General features: G+C 37.6%; 3 protein-coding genes across 3 annotated transcripts; 1 reads left to right on the forward strand and 2 right to left on the reverse strand.

The window, feature by feature from the left end:
• Positions 1-432: 432 nt before the first annotated feature.
• trk (trunk) lies at positions 433-1970 on the forward strand. The gene has a single exon (XM_068302394.1). The coding sequence runs from the start codon at positions 499-501 to the stop codon at positions 1186-1188; it is 690 nt and encodes a 229-aa protein (XP_068158495.1). The 5' UTR covers positions 433-498; the 3' UTR covers positions 1189-1970.
• On the reverse strand, positions 1196-9562 carry Mulk (acylglycerol kinase-like protein Mulk). Its single transcript, XM_068302393.1, has 3 exons — positions 9395-9562; positions 9151-9277; positions 1196-2290 (listed from the first exon to the last, which is right to left on the reverse strand). The coding sequence occupies exons 1-3, from the start codon at positions 9490-9492 to the stop codon at positions 1247-1249; spliced, it is 1269 nt and encodes a 422-aa protein (XP_068158494.1). The 5' UTR covers positions 9493-9562; the 3' UTR covers positions 1196-1246.
• A 3994-nt stretch (positions 9563-13556) lies between these two features.
• LOC137586362 (antifreeze protein Maxi-like) lies at positions 13557-14525 on the reverse strand. Its single transcript, XM_068302375.1, has one exon. The coding sequence runs from the start codon at positions 14523-14525 to the stop codon at positions 13557-13559; it is 969 nt and encodes a 322-aa protein (XP_068158476.1).
• Between the last annotated feature and the right edge of the window lie 1645 nt (positions 14526-16170).

The raw sequence follows: 16170 nt of genomic DNA on the forward strand, positions 1-16170 counted from the left end.
TATACCCTTTTTGTAAGGGTATAAAATTGCTTGGTGTGTAAAAATATATTAGAAGTCAAATTTTGCGAAAAACAATTTAACTTGTTATCACCAAAATATAAGCGTCAATGTTGCCCGTTTGTTTCGATTACCCGAGACGATTGAATATCGTTTGTTAAATGTCGCCCTAAATTTCTATGCGGCACCAAAAATGGGGGGGGGGGGTTGATCTCTCGTTGATTTAATGATCAATCATATTTTTTTCTTTCAATTATTTGAATAGCACCAGGGTGCCTATGTTAATAAATATAAATATACAAAAAACTTTCGAGAAAACATATATTATGCAACTTCGTCTTTTTAGTGTCGTTGTTAAATAAAAAACGGTTATCGATTTTTATATTTAAAGTTTATATAAGCCCCTAATAAACTGAATCATCTTTAGTAATTTGCTGGATTGCATTCCTTTTATATCAGACTATTAAAATGATTTAAAGTAGTTCGTTAAACAAAAAAGTAATGTCGCGCCACAATTTTAAATGGTTTTGGATTTGTCTAGAAATATTAATTTCTACATTGGAAGCTGGTACGCAGGATACTTATTGTGCAGAGCTTTCACAAAAGGCACTGAGTTTAATTTTGGGGCAAGCGTTCAATCCTCGATACATGAGTATTGGTCCACCTGCAAGACCAACTGAAGATGCTTACAACTTTGAAAATAAAAGATTTTCTCATGAATTATCATTTTATGTTGACGAAGATGTTATCTCATTGGGAAGCTATCCCGCATGGGATACCAACCATTTTACCTTCTTTGAAAAAAAAGAGAAAGATTTGAAACAGCAAAAGGATAGGCGTTCGACAAACATTTTTGCTGATAAAAATGCTTATGTGAAATCAGATTTATTTAAGCCCCGCCCTTGGGAATGCCTAACAAAGGTGAACTGGATTGATTTGGGATTAAATTATTTTCCGCGCTACATTCGATCAATTGAATGTGTGGCACGAAAATGTTGGTACGGACACTTTAATTGCAAACCAAAGTCATTCACAATAAAAGTTCTACGACGAAAAGCGGGCTCTTGCATTCAGATAAGCGATAAATTAATTTTTATTACTTCAGAAAAATTTGAAACTGATCAAACGCAGCTCTGGATTTGGGAGGAAATAGCTGTAAATTTTTGCTGTGAGTGTGTTATGCTTTTTTAAAAAAAGATTTTTGTTGAAGTTTTTTTATTCATTAAATAACAATAAATTCAGAAAAAAGTTAACAAAACACCTTAATGGCATTAGGAACCACCGATATTTTAATTGGCCTGGGATCGTACTCCTCGCCATCAATAGAATAAAGTAAGCTTGTTTTAAGACTTGATGGATATAACTGAATGGTTCGACTCTTCAGTACTAGGCTTGGTTGTATGTTGCTTATGGAAATGTTAGGAATATTTTTTATAAAATCCCAGCCAGGATGTAATGATTTAATAAACTTGCTTTCCAATTCAACGAAGTTTTCCTTATTTCGGCTACATGCAATAGTCAAATCATTGGCCTCTATTTTTCCCTTAATTTGAGTACTGCAGTTGTTATTCTGAATCTGTTTCGTTGATGATTTTTGAGACCAGGGCTCGATTTTGGGTGTAACAAGTTTTCTGATAAAAAAGGGGCCACTACCAATCACAGCAGGGGTCGGCCCCACCGGTCTATTAAGAACGGCGCAGTTCCTGCATCCAGGACAAGGCGGTGTATATTCGTAAGCAATTTCAAAACTCCAATTTGATTTGTATGATGTAGAAGTCAAAAGCGCAGCTACATAATGCCTTAGTGGGCCGAAATACCAATACTTGTCTTTTAAAGAGTCTATATTTTTTAAAATTCCCCACGAAAAACGATTTAGTCCGAATATTGGCTTTAAACGATGAGCACTTTGTTCATTGGTGTTATCGTAGTTACTAAGAACGTCACATTGAATCACGCTCTTATACTCAAACTGGTTTTTAAGCAGGGGCCATAATGCACTTGTTATGGATTTTACACAATCTAAATCATTTTTTCCAGTTATAGCAAATTTTATTGACCCTGATTCGCTTTTTTGCCCAAGTGGTAGTAAAGTTAGTGGACACAAATGTCCACTTCTCCGCATTAGGCCAGTTACTACCTCGGAAGTAGTTCCCTCTCCACCTGCAACAACAACGACATCAGGCAAGTTGGTATTTTCCTCAATAAAGGATTTTGCATGTCCAATATGATTAGTTCGAAAAATTTCAACCTCGTATCCGGCTAAGTGCAATAAGGGCTCGCAATACTTTTTGAACTGAAATGAAAAAAAATATATATATATATATAAAACTTTTATTCACAAGATATGCCTTTCGTAATTTTTTAAGGGCTTGTAGTTTAGGATTCAATTCAAAAAACGATTACCTTTGAACTTGTTATTTAATTAACTTTAAATTGTCATATCAATAATGACCATCTGTTGGGAGCATAGTTTAACTTGGTCACCAAGAAAAACTGTATTCAAAAATATCACAGAAGTTAAATTCGGCTATGCCGAAGTTTATATACCCTTGCAGTCTGTGACAATAATAATTTTACATATTCAAAATTGTAATTGCAAAACTGCATCAATATCAAAAAAAAAAACACTTTTACTCTTCATTCTACAATTTTTTTCTTCTTCCCTCATTCCCTAAGCAAAGCAACGCACGCATACACATACAGTTCATGTAGCGTTGCGTCTGTGCGTGTGTGCATGTGCTCTGTTGATTTGATGATGACGTAGTAGGCAGCAAGTAGCGCTGCCGGCAGCGACTGAACTGATTTACATATATTGACTGTAACTTGTGTTCTATTTATCCGATCGATTGATTTTGGGATCGTATGTTTTACATATATCCAATCCTATCATATTAGCAAATTTCATGGGGATACTCCAATTCTTACGAAATTTTTTTTGAAAATGTTTACTCTATAGCTATATGATATAGTGGTCCGATCCGATAAAAAGCACAGAAAAAGCTGAGTCGATATAGCCATGTCCGTCTGTCCGTGCGTATGCGTTTTACTCAGCCACCTTGAGAGATATCGTAACACAAGTTACAGTCAATATAATAATCTCTGCTCTGCTCCCAGCTATGCCGGCAGCGCTGCTTGCTGTCTACTACGTCATACGACATCAACAGAGCACATGCATAGACACACAGATGCAACGCTACATGAACTGTATGTGTTTGCGTGCGTTGCTTTGCTTAGGGAATGAGGGAAGAAGAAGAACAAATTGAAGTAAAAAGGGTAAAATTATTTTGTTTTGTATATTGATGAATTGAGTTGCAGAAAACAAATTTTGAACATGTAAAATGATTGCCAAGGACTGCAAGGGTATAAATATAAACTTCGGCATAGCCGAATCAGAGAAGCATGCTGTTTCCTGATGTGTAAGAATAGTTTTGTGCTAGAGACTGTATTTTTTCGTTCTCTTTTCCTCCTATAATTTTAAATCCTTGCAAAAAGGTTCCATATATTAATTTTGGTCAGAGGTGTGCAACGCATGGAAGGAATCATCTTCGACCATATAAAGTATATATTGACCAGCACCACGAGATGAGTTTAAGTAGCCATATCCGTCCGTCCGTCTGGATCGACGCGATTTTGGCTTGTATATACTGCACAGTTTGTATATCTCGGGTTCAGCCGGATGGGACCACTATATCATATAGCTCCCATATCAACCTCAAAGCCACAAAAAATTACTTTTCTAAATAACTTCGTTATTTTCTACGTGTGCATAAATCGTGCAGAGATTATACATATAAGGCTTTATATTGAAAAAAAAAAACTAATGAAAGCGGAGCTACTGCCTAGACATTGGGCTGCTCATTTCCAGTTTGCCAACAAATACAAAGTTTGTACTCTCAGTGTGGACTGAGTGAAAAATATTTTTTTTAGAAACCAAAAATGTTAAATTTAGATGAACCTTATGTATGGCCCTATTAAATTTTCGATTTGCGCGCCCCAAAACAATTCCATGTGTCCAAAAATTTGTATAAAGACCCAAAGACAACGGAGATGAACAATTTAAACAATTGTTTGGTATCTAAAACAAATTTAGAATTTTCCCACTTCATGCTAAGATAAGAATTTTAAAATACTTTTTATACCTTGCCTTTAAGTCGGTCTTAAAAATGTATCCAAAAATCCCCAACAGAAAAAGAAAGTGTTAATTAAAAGCAAAAAGTTCAAAAGATTTCCGGGATAGTCTTCATAGTACCCACTCGAGAGATCGAGGCAAAGCAACATCCAACGATGGCAGAGTAGCGAGAAAATTTTTTCTCAAATTCACGGTTGTTCACGTAAATAAAAATTAAACCCATCGTTGTGCCACCTTCCAGCAAGCTTTGGCATCGGGACACAATATCAACCCGAAAAAATTTTTAGGAATGTGCCCCAAAGACTGCCACAGAGTTAATCAAGGAGTTTCCCTGGTTCATAAGGTGTTTGCTGGCGCAGATGATAATTACTTATAAAAAGTTTATTATAAAAACTCTTATGATTTTTCATGGCGCACGAGCAGGGCCAAGGTTAAGTGACAGTGATATTTAATAAACAATGCAAATCATACATACTAAAGTGAACCCCGTTTTGCATTTTTTTCTAGTTTTTTTGTTGTGTTATACATATATTACATTTATCAGAGAAACTAACTTCGGCTATGCCGACGTTTATATACCCTTACAGTCCTAGGAAATAATAATTTTTAAAATTTGTTTACTGCAACTCAATTTAACTCTTTACTATAATTTTTCTTCTTGTTGCCTTATTCCCTAAGCAAAGCAACGCACGCATACACATACAGTTTATGTAGCGTTGCGTGTGTATTCACGTAGTAGACAGCAAGCAGAGCTGGGAGCAGAGCCGATTTTTATATAGACTGTAACTTGTGTTCTATTTGTCCGATCAGATTTAAATTTTGGGATCTGAGGTTTTAAATCCAGTAATTTCATATATCTATTTCGTAGCGATCCTCCAACTCTTTCACCTACTTTTCGTATAGAACTATATGATATACTGATCCGATCCTCACGCATTTCATACTTGATCTGTTGCAGGTAATAAAAGGCACAGAAAAAAATTCAACCCGATAGCTTTCAAGACGGCTGAGTAAAACGCATACGCACGAACGGACGGACGGACATGGCTATACCGACTCAGCTTCTCTTGCTGATCAAGAATATATATACTTTATGGGGTCGGAGACGTCTCCTTCTGTGCGTTACAAACATCTCACCAATTTTATAATTTTTATAAAATCATATCCAAAATGTCGTTGCAAGTTCCATTCAACACACACACGAGCGACTTTTCTATTCGGTTGCCACGGACAACTTGGTTCTAGAGAGAATGTCCGAGGCGCTAGGGCATGAAATGGTAAATGTCGACACAAATTTGTATGACGTGTTCCCTGAAATTCCGAGGCGACATCTGGCAAGTCGCCGCGACTTCTTCGAATTTTCGGCGGCCGGTACTGAAGGGTATCTGTATGTACGTACAGTCAAGGAAAAAATCAATATACACCTCCAATTTTGCATTGTTTCGGAATGTTGCATTGTCGCCAGAAGGAATGTTGCATCCCGAAAAGACCCATAACTTTACTCACAACGGCGGCAATAAATTTAATCGTTTGAAATTTTTTTTTTCGCACAGAGTTAACTTTTTGTCTCCTAAATTATGACATATGTACATACTTAGAATTTTAATTTTTATTAAAAACTTTTTTCCTTAACTGTATGTTTGCGTACCAATCGCTGGATGCTTGTACAAGATGAGGTAAAGAAATTGGATTGATAGCTGAAAGGTTTTGTCTGTGCATCGAGAAATTAGTTTGCAGCAAGAATTCGGAACATGTAAAATTGTTATGGCCAAGGACTGCAAGGGTATATAGTTGGTGTATAGTAGTGGTTATGCAAACAACAGTTAGGCATCGTAGCATAAGCATATACTTGCATGCTTTTCTTACAACTCCGTTGGACCTACCCATGTGATGAACGCATTTATGGATAGATATTTTTATGCAGATATATTACGAAATACAATGGTACCATGTTCCAGTTGGGAAATGCCTATAAAATGGACATTTCAACAGGATAACGATCCGAAACATACCAAAAGCTTGCGAAAGATTGTTTTGCATCCAAAAAGATCGATGTTATGCTATGGCCACCTTAGTCCCCAGATCTTAATTTGATCGAGGACTTATAGAGAGATGTTAAGTGGGTTGTGGCAACATCAAATCCATCAAAAAAGATGAGCTTTGGCAAATAGTTTAGGAAGCAGGGTCGCAAAATACCTTGAAGCGACCTCATCGATTCGATGATCCGCCGATGCGATGACGGTATTTAAAAAAAAGGCTATACAACGAAGTATTAGACATTATTAGAACTAAAAAATTCTTTTTGAATTAAATTAAACTGGTTTTTTTTTTTTTTTTTTTTTTTTTTGATTTTTTTGTAACCACTACTATAATTATGAACAGGCACTTTTTGGTGTATTTCGCAAGTCATTAAAAAATTTTAAAAACCAATTGAAAACAAACGGAATCTACTCACTATTCTCACTTTGAAAAATATGAAAAAAATTTAATTTTTAATGTTTAAATTAATGTAAATTTTTTAAGGTGGTGCGCTACTATATTTTTGAACACAACTGTACATACAGTCAGCAAAACATTTATGCGTACATTCATATGTTTTTTTTTTTTTTGGAAAATCGTAGTCTTCGGGAAATTGGCAGATTAGTGGATTGGCCACATTCGACAGTGCAGAGTATCATTAAAACTTATACAAGCACTGGTCAAATTGGCACCAATCATGGAAATGCCGGTAGACCTGGCATTCTAACACCACGGGATCAACGCAATTTAGTAGTTTCTGTTGTCCAAGACCCAAAAATTAACGGAACTAAACGGAACTCTGCAAAAGTGTCCACGATGAAATGAAGAAAAAAGTCTGTTCTCAAACTATCCGCAACTGCTTGCACAAGGCTGGGTTTCACGGTAGAGTTGCTCGTTGTAACCCCTACATATCAATGGCAAACCAAAACCAGAGGGCCGGGGCTAACTTCGACCGCGTCAAAGTTTGTATACCCTTGCAACTTTTTTAATAACTCTTTCCACTGGTCAAATTGGCACCAATCATGGAAATGCCGGTAGACCTGGCATTCTAACACCACGGGATCAACGCAATTTAGTAGTTTCTGTTGTCCAAGACCCAAAAATTAACGGAACTAAACGGAACTCTGCAAAAGTGTCCACGATGAAATGAAGAAAAAAGTCTGTTCTCAAACTATCCGCAACTGCTTGCACAAGGCTGGGTTTCACGGTAGAGTTGCTCGTTGTAACCCCTACATATCAATGGCAAACCAAAACCAGAGGGCCGGGGCTAACTTCGACCGCGTCAAAGTTTGTATACCCTTGCAACTTTTTTAATAACTCTTTCCTTACCTATTAGCCATCAATGTGGAAGAACGTTTTATCTAAAAAGGCTTATGTTTGCGAAAGAATGGCCTACAATCATAGGAAATAACGAAGATATTGATCATAGTCACTGTTTTCGACCGATCGTTCTTATGGGAGCTATATGATATAGTCGCCCGATCTTGATCAAATTTGGCACAGTCATTAACATATATATTGAACTAACAAATGTTTAATTTGAAAGCAATCGCGTTAAAAGTAACGAAGTTATTTACAAAAGTCACTGTTTTCGACCAATCGTTCCTATGGGAGCTATATGATATAGTCAGCCGATCTTGATCAAATTTGGCACAGTAGTTTATAGGTAATAGTCTCTCTAATATTTAGTTTCACGATAATAGCACAGAAAATAACTAAGTTATTGAGAAAAGTCACTGTTCGTGACTTTGGGGTTTGTATGGGATATAGTGGTCCGATTCGGCTGAATCCGAGATATACAACCCCTGCAGTATATACAAGCCTACGTGCAAAATTTCAGCTCTCTGTAGCTCTTAAGGTCTAGGAGGAGTTTGCGTTGATCCAGACGGACGGACATGGCTATTTGAACTCGTCTCGTCGTGCTGATCAAGAATATATATACTTTGTATGGTCGGAGATGCTTCGTTCTATGCGTTGCACACTTCTGACCAAAATGAATATACCCTTTTTGCAAGTGTATAAAAAGAGGCTGCAGTTCGCTAAACTGTATTTAAATGAGCCAAATTCCTTTTGGGAAAACGTCATATTTAGTGACGAATCAAAATTTAATATTTTTGGATACGACGGCCCACCAAAAGTATGGCGAAAAGTTAATGAAGCCATAAAGGAAAAAAAAACTTAATTCCCACCGTAAAGCATGGCGGGGGAAATGTGATGGTTTGGGACTTCATATCCGCAGCTGGAACTAGTCAAATGATCTTCATTGATCAGAAAATGGATCTACGCGTATACATAAGTATTTTGGAAGAGAACTTGGTCTGGATCCAAAAACTTTAATTTTCCAGCAAGATAAAGATACCAAGCATACCACCTATAGGGTTCATGAGTGGCTTATTTACCACTCCAAACAATTGAAGTCTCCACCACAGTCTCCTGATTTTAATCCTATTGAGCACGTGTGGAATTTGCTTGAGAAAAGAAGTTGGAAACATCACATAACATCCAAGGATTCTCTTAAAATGGCTTTAAGCATTGAATGGGCTAATATTAGTGCAACTTCAAATTTGGTAAAAAGCATGCAACGACGATTGAAAGCTGTCATAGCTGCCAAGGAGGGACCAACAAAATATTAAAAACATTTGTGATGGGTAATTTTCCTTACAAAAAAACAGGTTTATGTGCACTGTACGAATAAATTGTGTGCGAAAAAATGGTTATTTTTTGACTACTTTTTAAGATTTTTATGTAAATAATTGAATTTTTTGTTTTTGTTATTAGAATTAGTTATAAAAACCAAAAATGAATCATATAGACTTAAATGATTTTTTGAAATCTAGTCTGATTTTTATTTACGAAGCAAAATGTTTTCAAATTTCTATTGTACGAATAAATGGTGTGCTGTTTGTATGTACATATGTATGTACAGCCGACGATAGCTTCTTTGATATTTCTCGTTTAAATTTAAATCCCGAATTAAATTCATTCATTGTGCATAAAATACTTACATTTCTTTCACTTTTCCTTTTATTTGCTATCGGGTTCAAAACCACCAAAACTCTTTTTGGAGAATTTGTAGATAAAGAACTAGAATTTTGTAACTCATTGGACAGAAGCGTCATATACTGAAATATTCTGAAATGTAGACATACACGTGAAGATAGATGTTCAAGAACATACATACATACATATGTATGTATATACGTACATACATATGTATGTTATACATTTATAATTTAATTTTTTACATACTGAATTCTCGTTTTAAACTCATTTACAGCATAGCCAGAAACCGCCAGAGCAAATACAGTTTTTTTCCAGTTATTTTTAAAAGCTCTTAATACACTCATATTTTTTGTTCCTTACATACATAACAAAATTTTAGTAATGATACATTTAGATAAGTAATAGAGCAATGAGTTCCATCGATGGCAGTATCGATAGTATCGTTGGCAATGGTCACATTTCTATGTCACAGAAAAATGTTCGTTGACGAGGTATTAGGCCCGATTCCAAGTAGATCCATATCTGGGGAATGCTTGTGCTTACGAGTGGATGTGAAACAGCGATTCCCACTAACACCATCCACCATCTCTTATCAGCTGATTTTACTGCAGCCACAGACAAAGTGCAGCGAGAAAAATAAATATTGCAACTTAAGAAAGATTGTTTGTATATATTGTAAGCAATTTTACAATTTTGCATACTTTAAGACTTTTAATAGCCATTTACGATACATTTTTATGGAAGGCCCTTGCATACATGGGCATAACTACATCCAAATGTATATACAGTGAATGTCACTGAAAATCGTACACCTATTGTGGATTTACATTTTGTTTCATAACTTTTAAAATAATTAATATTTTTGCACAAAATACATCTTAAATGAAAGGTAACACAATATAGTTTAATAATATGTTTATAAAAACAGGGTTGTCACTCTCAGTTTTTCTTAAAACGTGGCAATTCTTAAAAATGTACAAAAGTATGGTGTCACTGAAAATCGTACAACTGTTCATTTCGATGAATGTTTGGGGATTCCTAGAATTTTTCCAATTGAGCATAGCTGACATTGAGATTGGTCGCGTCTTTATCAATTTCCTGATATTTTTAAGGAGCATTTATTGAAGCCGAAAGAGTTCTGGTACGATGTTATTTTTTCTGATGAGTCGAAATATAACATATTTGCATCTGATGGGAAACAAACAGTATGGAGGAAACCAAATACTGAGATGGATATGGCCAACTTACGTCCAACCGTGAAACATGGTGGTGGGTCCGTGATGGTATGGGGATGTATGTCAGCTAATGTCGGAGTCGGCAATTTAGTTTTTATTGACGGGATTTTTAATCAGTATGGATACATAAACCTACTAAAAGAAAACTTGATTCCAAGTGCCGAGAAAATGGGGATCAGGAGCACTTTTAAGCTATATGCTGACAATGATCCGAAGCACAGCTCCCTTAATGCCAGGACATGGGCCCTCTACAACTGTCCAAAAGTGATGGAAACACCGGCACAATCACCAGATATGAATGTAATCGAACACCTATGGCATATCCTGGAACAAAAAATTCGAAATCACAAAATTTCTAACAAGGACGATCTTAAAAAGGCACTAATTGAGGAGTGGAACCAAATAAGTGTAGAAACATGCAAAAAACTGGTGGACTCGATGCCAAAAAGAATTGAAAGTCTTAGAAATTCACAAGGTGGTCCAACCAAGTGCTAAAAACCAAAAAACTTTAGTTACATTTATATGTTTTTTTTAAGAAAACTTAGCTGTACGATTTTCAATGAAAGATGCATTTTTGATCTCTGAAGATAAAATAATTTTTTTCTCATGTTTTTCACTTAAATTTTTTTGTTTTTATATTTTAATATGAAGTAAATATGTTAATAAACCCATGTTAATTTTAAAATATTTTTCCAAATTTTATAACATTGTTTTATTTAGCAGAGAATGAATATGATAGAGGTGTACGATTTTCAGTGACACTCACTGTATATGTATGTATCTATATGTACACACATACATATGCACATACATATGTATGTATGTTTTATACGCATCCCTTCAGTAGCGTTTTAATTAAATTGAACCTAAACATTATATATATTGTATAAAGTCCTTTTTATTTTATAAAAATGATAGTGATTAGTGTTGATGACAAAGATTTGATTTTTAAGTTTTCCATCTAGTGCGTCTGTCTTGGTTGAACGTCACCGGAAGAAGAGAGAGAAAACTTTCAATGCGGCACCAGGCCGATACCGATAGGCGACTTAATACTAACAAACGATACTTAAATACTAACAATCGAGACTTAGAAATACTGACCGCGATATATGTATGTGTAGATAGCAAAAATTAATCGAACAGAACTTAAATAAATGACATCTTACAACTCGGCCGTCCTGACGAAGGATCGACCTCGATCCCAGTGGCTAACAAGGGGGTAAACAATAACATCACTGGCCAGTTGATGTGGTTGTTTGGATATCAGAAGTGCAGTCTTCATCAGGGGCTAAGACGGCGGTTGGGGGGAACTTCAAATTGACGTGGCGGCGGCAGTTGCAGCAACTCGTGCCGTCCTCCCAGCGTCGCACAGTTGGGCCTCTGCTCGGATAGCGTTGCAAAAATACGTTTTTTCATTATCGCGTTTGGCAAAAATGATATATGCAATCGATAGGAAATACTTCAGAGATTATGAATCCGAAAAATTTTTGAGATTCATGGTTTCTAGAGGCGCCCAAAGTTGAGACATTTTTAGTGAAAAGGAAAAAATGATAATTTAAAAAAAAAAAACTTTAAAACTGAATATTGGGCGGTTTCAACAATCGATCTTAGATTTTTTTTATCTGAAAAGTATGTTCTTTATTAATAGCATGTTTGAAAATTTTTAATAATTACTTAAATAGTTATTGAACCAGAAGCGTTTAAAAAATGGACTAAATATTGGCATTTTTTGAACTTTGATGGAATAAAACTAGCAAGACTCAACGAGTATCAATACCGGACTATATACACTAGGTAGGTGAAATATTTACCAATCAGATGTATATAGTCCCAATATGCGGAGACCTGCGACAGCGATGCGTAAGCCATAAAACTAAAACAACCTCGCCTAAAATATGCGCTGCAGGTATAAGAAAGAAGAAGAGCACATGCGTATTGGCCTGTAGCTTCTTTGTATTTAAATGATAACATTGCGTAATGCTGTTTTGCAAATACTACCTTACATATATGCCTTTTTACAATGATAAATTGCTAATTACCTGCTTTGGAAAAAATTACAAGACTTGTTATTTAAGTTGATGAAAAGTTTGTCCTATTTGTGGGTTGGTCGTTTTTATTTCCGTTTACCTAATTGGATGTAAATATTAAGTTGTTTACCTAATTAATACAAAAAGGGTAATACCGAAACACGAATGATGGAAATACTTCAAGGAGATTTTTTGAAAATTATGAAGTGACATCTTTTATAACAGGTGTTAGTCAAGAGATCATTAAAAGGTTGGCTGTTATCTTGAATGTTATAAAGTGCAAGGAAATTGTAAATGGTGAAAAATTTGCCGAATATACTTCAAAGACTGCTCATCTTTTGACTGAATTGTATCCGCAAAAAAAACTTACCCCAACGGTACATAGGATTTTGGCTCACGGAAAGGATTTAATAGAATATCAGTGTTTACCACTTGGAGAGCTATCCGAAGAAGCACAGGAATGTAAAAACAAGGACTACAAAAGGTTCAGATACACTAATACATTAAAAACTTCTCGTGTTAGACAAAATGAAGACATTTTTAACATGCTAGCAGCCTCTTCTGACCCACTTATTGCATCACTGAGACACGTGCGATCACGATAGATTTGGAAAATAGCAACTATATTGAGTTTATTAGATACTGATGTAAATATTGAAAATTATTTTGAAGAAAATCAGCCATCAATATATATCAAATTTTCAAAATTAACCTAAAAAAAAATTAGAAAAAATTTTTTTTTCTTTTTGTAATTATGTTAAAAAATCAAACTAAAACATTAAAAAATGTTACATAGTCGTCTAAAACAATGAAAAATTCCATTTGTGATTGAAAAAACCCGGGTTTCGATCCATTTTTAAAGGAAAAACATGCATGGAAATATTTTCCGACTTTGACCTTGAATATTACAGCACCACGAACACCCAGCACTTTTGACAAACATTCATTTTGAAGCTTAAGGTATTCTTTATCATATGCTTTTTAAATTTTTGAAATCGATTTATTGGTTTAAACGCTATGATTTTTGCAATGCTAAATGCCAGAAGGCCTCACTGTGCGTCGTTAGTTGCTGGTCCGGAATGGAGGAGGCAGAAGCAGCAGGCGTGATGAATGTAGCGGAAGGCGGTACGGAGGGCACTACGGCAGTCATGTCTTCCCTTTGGTCAGCGGCCAAGAGAACGTCAGAGTCAGTAGGATGCGGCCAACAGTATGCATGGTGGCATGCAAGGCATCGCGCAGGGCAGAAGGCGTCATCGTCAGATGAAGAGCAGGAGTAATAACGGAGGTACCAGTGGCTGGAATCGCCACCGACTGTACAGCGAGCCGGGCAGCGGTATGCTCGGAAGCGTCAGCCGAGACAGCAGCGGGAACTGCAGAGGCCGGCATGGAAGCGGCGGGTACAGCAGCAGCGGGCACGGCAGCAGCTGGTCTTGCAGCGGCAAGCCTGGAAGCGGTGGATATGTAAGCTGCGGGTACTGCAGCGGCAGGTCTGGAAGCAGTGGGTACTGTAACGACAGACCTGGAAGCGGCGGGCACAGCAGGAGCTGGACCAACAGCGGCGGGCACAGCAGCGGCAGAGACGGGTGCGGCGGCAACCGATACTGCAGCAGCGGGCACGGCAGCGGAGGGCTTAGCGGCAACAGGTACTGCAGCGGCGGCCACAGAAGAGTCGGGTGCGGCGGTGGCAGGTACAGCAGCGGCGGGCACAGCGGCAACAGGTACTGCAGCAGCCGGCACAGCAGTAGCAGGCATTGCAGCGGCGGGCACAGCGGCGGACATGGCAGCGGCGGCCACAGGTACTGCAGAGGCAGAAATGGCAGCGGCGTGCACAGCAGCCATTACAGTGACGGGCGCGGCAGAGACGGGTGCGGCGGCGGCGGGTACAGCGGTGGTGGGCACGGCTGCAGCAGCAGGCACAGCAGTGGGAGCGGCGGCAGCGGGTACAGCGGCGGAGGGCACAGCAGTGGACACGTGAGCAGCGGGTGCAGCAGTGGCGGGCACAATGGCAATTAAGGCGGCGGCGGGTACAGCAGTGGTTGGCACGGCGGCCACATGTACCGCGGCGGCAGGCACAGCAGTGCGTGCGACATCAGCGGCGGGCGTAGAGACGGCCATCTTAGACGCGGAGCGTGTGGCCTGCCTTTTACCGAAATATGTATCCATTCGGGTAGAAATCCCACTTCTGAGTTATAAAGTCCTATTTATTTTATAAAAATGATAGTGATTAGTGTTGATGACAAAGATTAAATTTTTAAGTTTTCCATCTAGTGCGTCTGTCTTGGTCGAACGTCACCGGAAGAAGAGAGAGAAAACTTTCAGTGCGGCACTAGGCCGATACCGATATTTTCCATAGGCGACTTAATACTAACAAACGATACTTAAATACTAACAATCGAGACTTAAATACTAAAAATCGAGACTTAGAAATACTGACCGCGATATATGTGTAGATAGCAAAAATTAATCGAACAGAACTTAAATAAATGACATCTTACAATTGAATGTATTATTTTAATTTCATATAGAAACCACCGGCAGAGTCGTCTACAATGTAAAAATGGTAGGGTTTGATCTGCTTAGTTGCAGATGGTACAAGACTCCATAGCAAGTGTAGCATATATCAGTTTCATGAGTTAGGAGCCCTTCATGAGCCATGTAACAGAAGCTTTTCGAACATGTTAATGTAAATACAGTGGTAGAAATTTCAATAATCTTCAAAAAATAATATAAGAAATCTGAATATGTATATACAAATCTAAGTTAACGATGACGTCTCCCATTGTAGGATGAAGTATGACTGTTTCAATTTGCATAATCGTCATCTCTCAAAGGCAATAAAGCAAGTTTGCAGATTTGGCGGCGACTAAACCCTTTCTTGTTGCGAACATCGGTTACTTTGACCCTTACATCTGCCACAACTATAGCTTTGACCACGCGACCAGTAATCCAGCATTGCGGATCAAGATTGTCTTCATGGATAAGATCTAATTGATCTTTTGCTATGTTGCTTTCGGCATGCAACCACTTAGATATACCGAGCTCTTGCATTTGATATACCGAGTCAGAAGCCCAGAAGCGTTGTTTGAGATAGGTCACACTTTGCCAACGAAAAATATGGTTTACCGGTTCAGGGATCGCTTGCAATGAACAACCAATCAATTAGTGGGCTGGCTACAGGGCCTCTCCATCATTTGGATCATCGCGATGCATCGGTGTGAATGGGTATTGGTCGGGAGTTCAATATCGCCTCCACTTCAATTGCAATCGATTGAAGCTCTTCGTACATTAAATAAGAAGAGGTGAAGTTTTTGATGAGCAGAGTTCATTGATACTACTGCGGCTTCCCATGAGCCTCCAAGATGGGGAGCATGCGGTAGACAAAATTTGAATTCAAAGCCGGCATTTCGGCTAAAATCCTCCAGATTTTTATACCCTTGCAGAGGGTATTATAAAATTGATCAGATGTATGTAACGCACAGAAGGAGACGTTTCCGACCCCATAAAGTATATATATTCTTGATCAGCATGAGAAGCTGAGTTGATATAGCCATGTCCGTCTGTCCGTCCGGCTGTGCGTACGCGTTTTACTCAGCCGTCTTAAGAGCTATCGGGCTGAAATTTTTTTCGGGGGTTCTTATTACCCGGAAAAAATAAAGTATGAAAACCATCAGGATCGGATTACTATATCATATAGCTCTAGAAGAACTAGAAGAAACATTTTCATAAAAATCGAGTATGCTATGAAATTTACATATGTGAT

This window comes from Drosophila tropicalis, unplaced genomic scaffold (assembly GCF_018151085.1).
Source record: "Drosophila tropicalis isolate 14030-0801.00 unplaced genomic scaffold, ASM1815108v1 contig_980, whole genome shotgun sequence".
NCBI lineage: Eukaryota > Metazoa > Arthropoda > Insecta > Diptera > Drosophilidae > Drosophila > Drosophila tropicalis.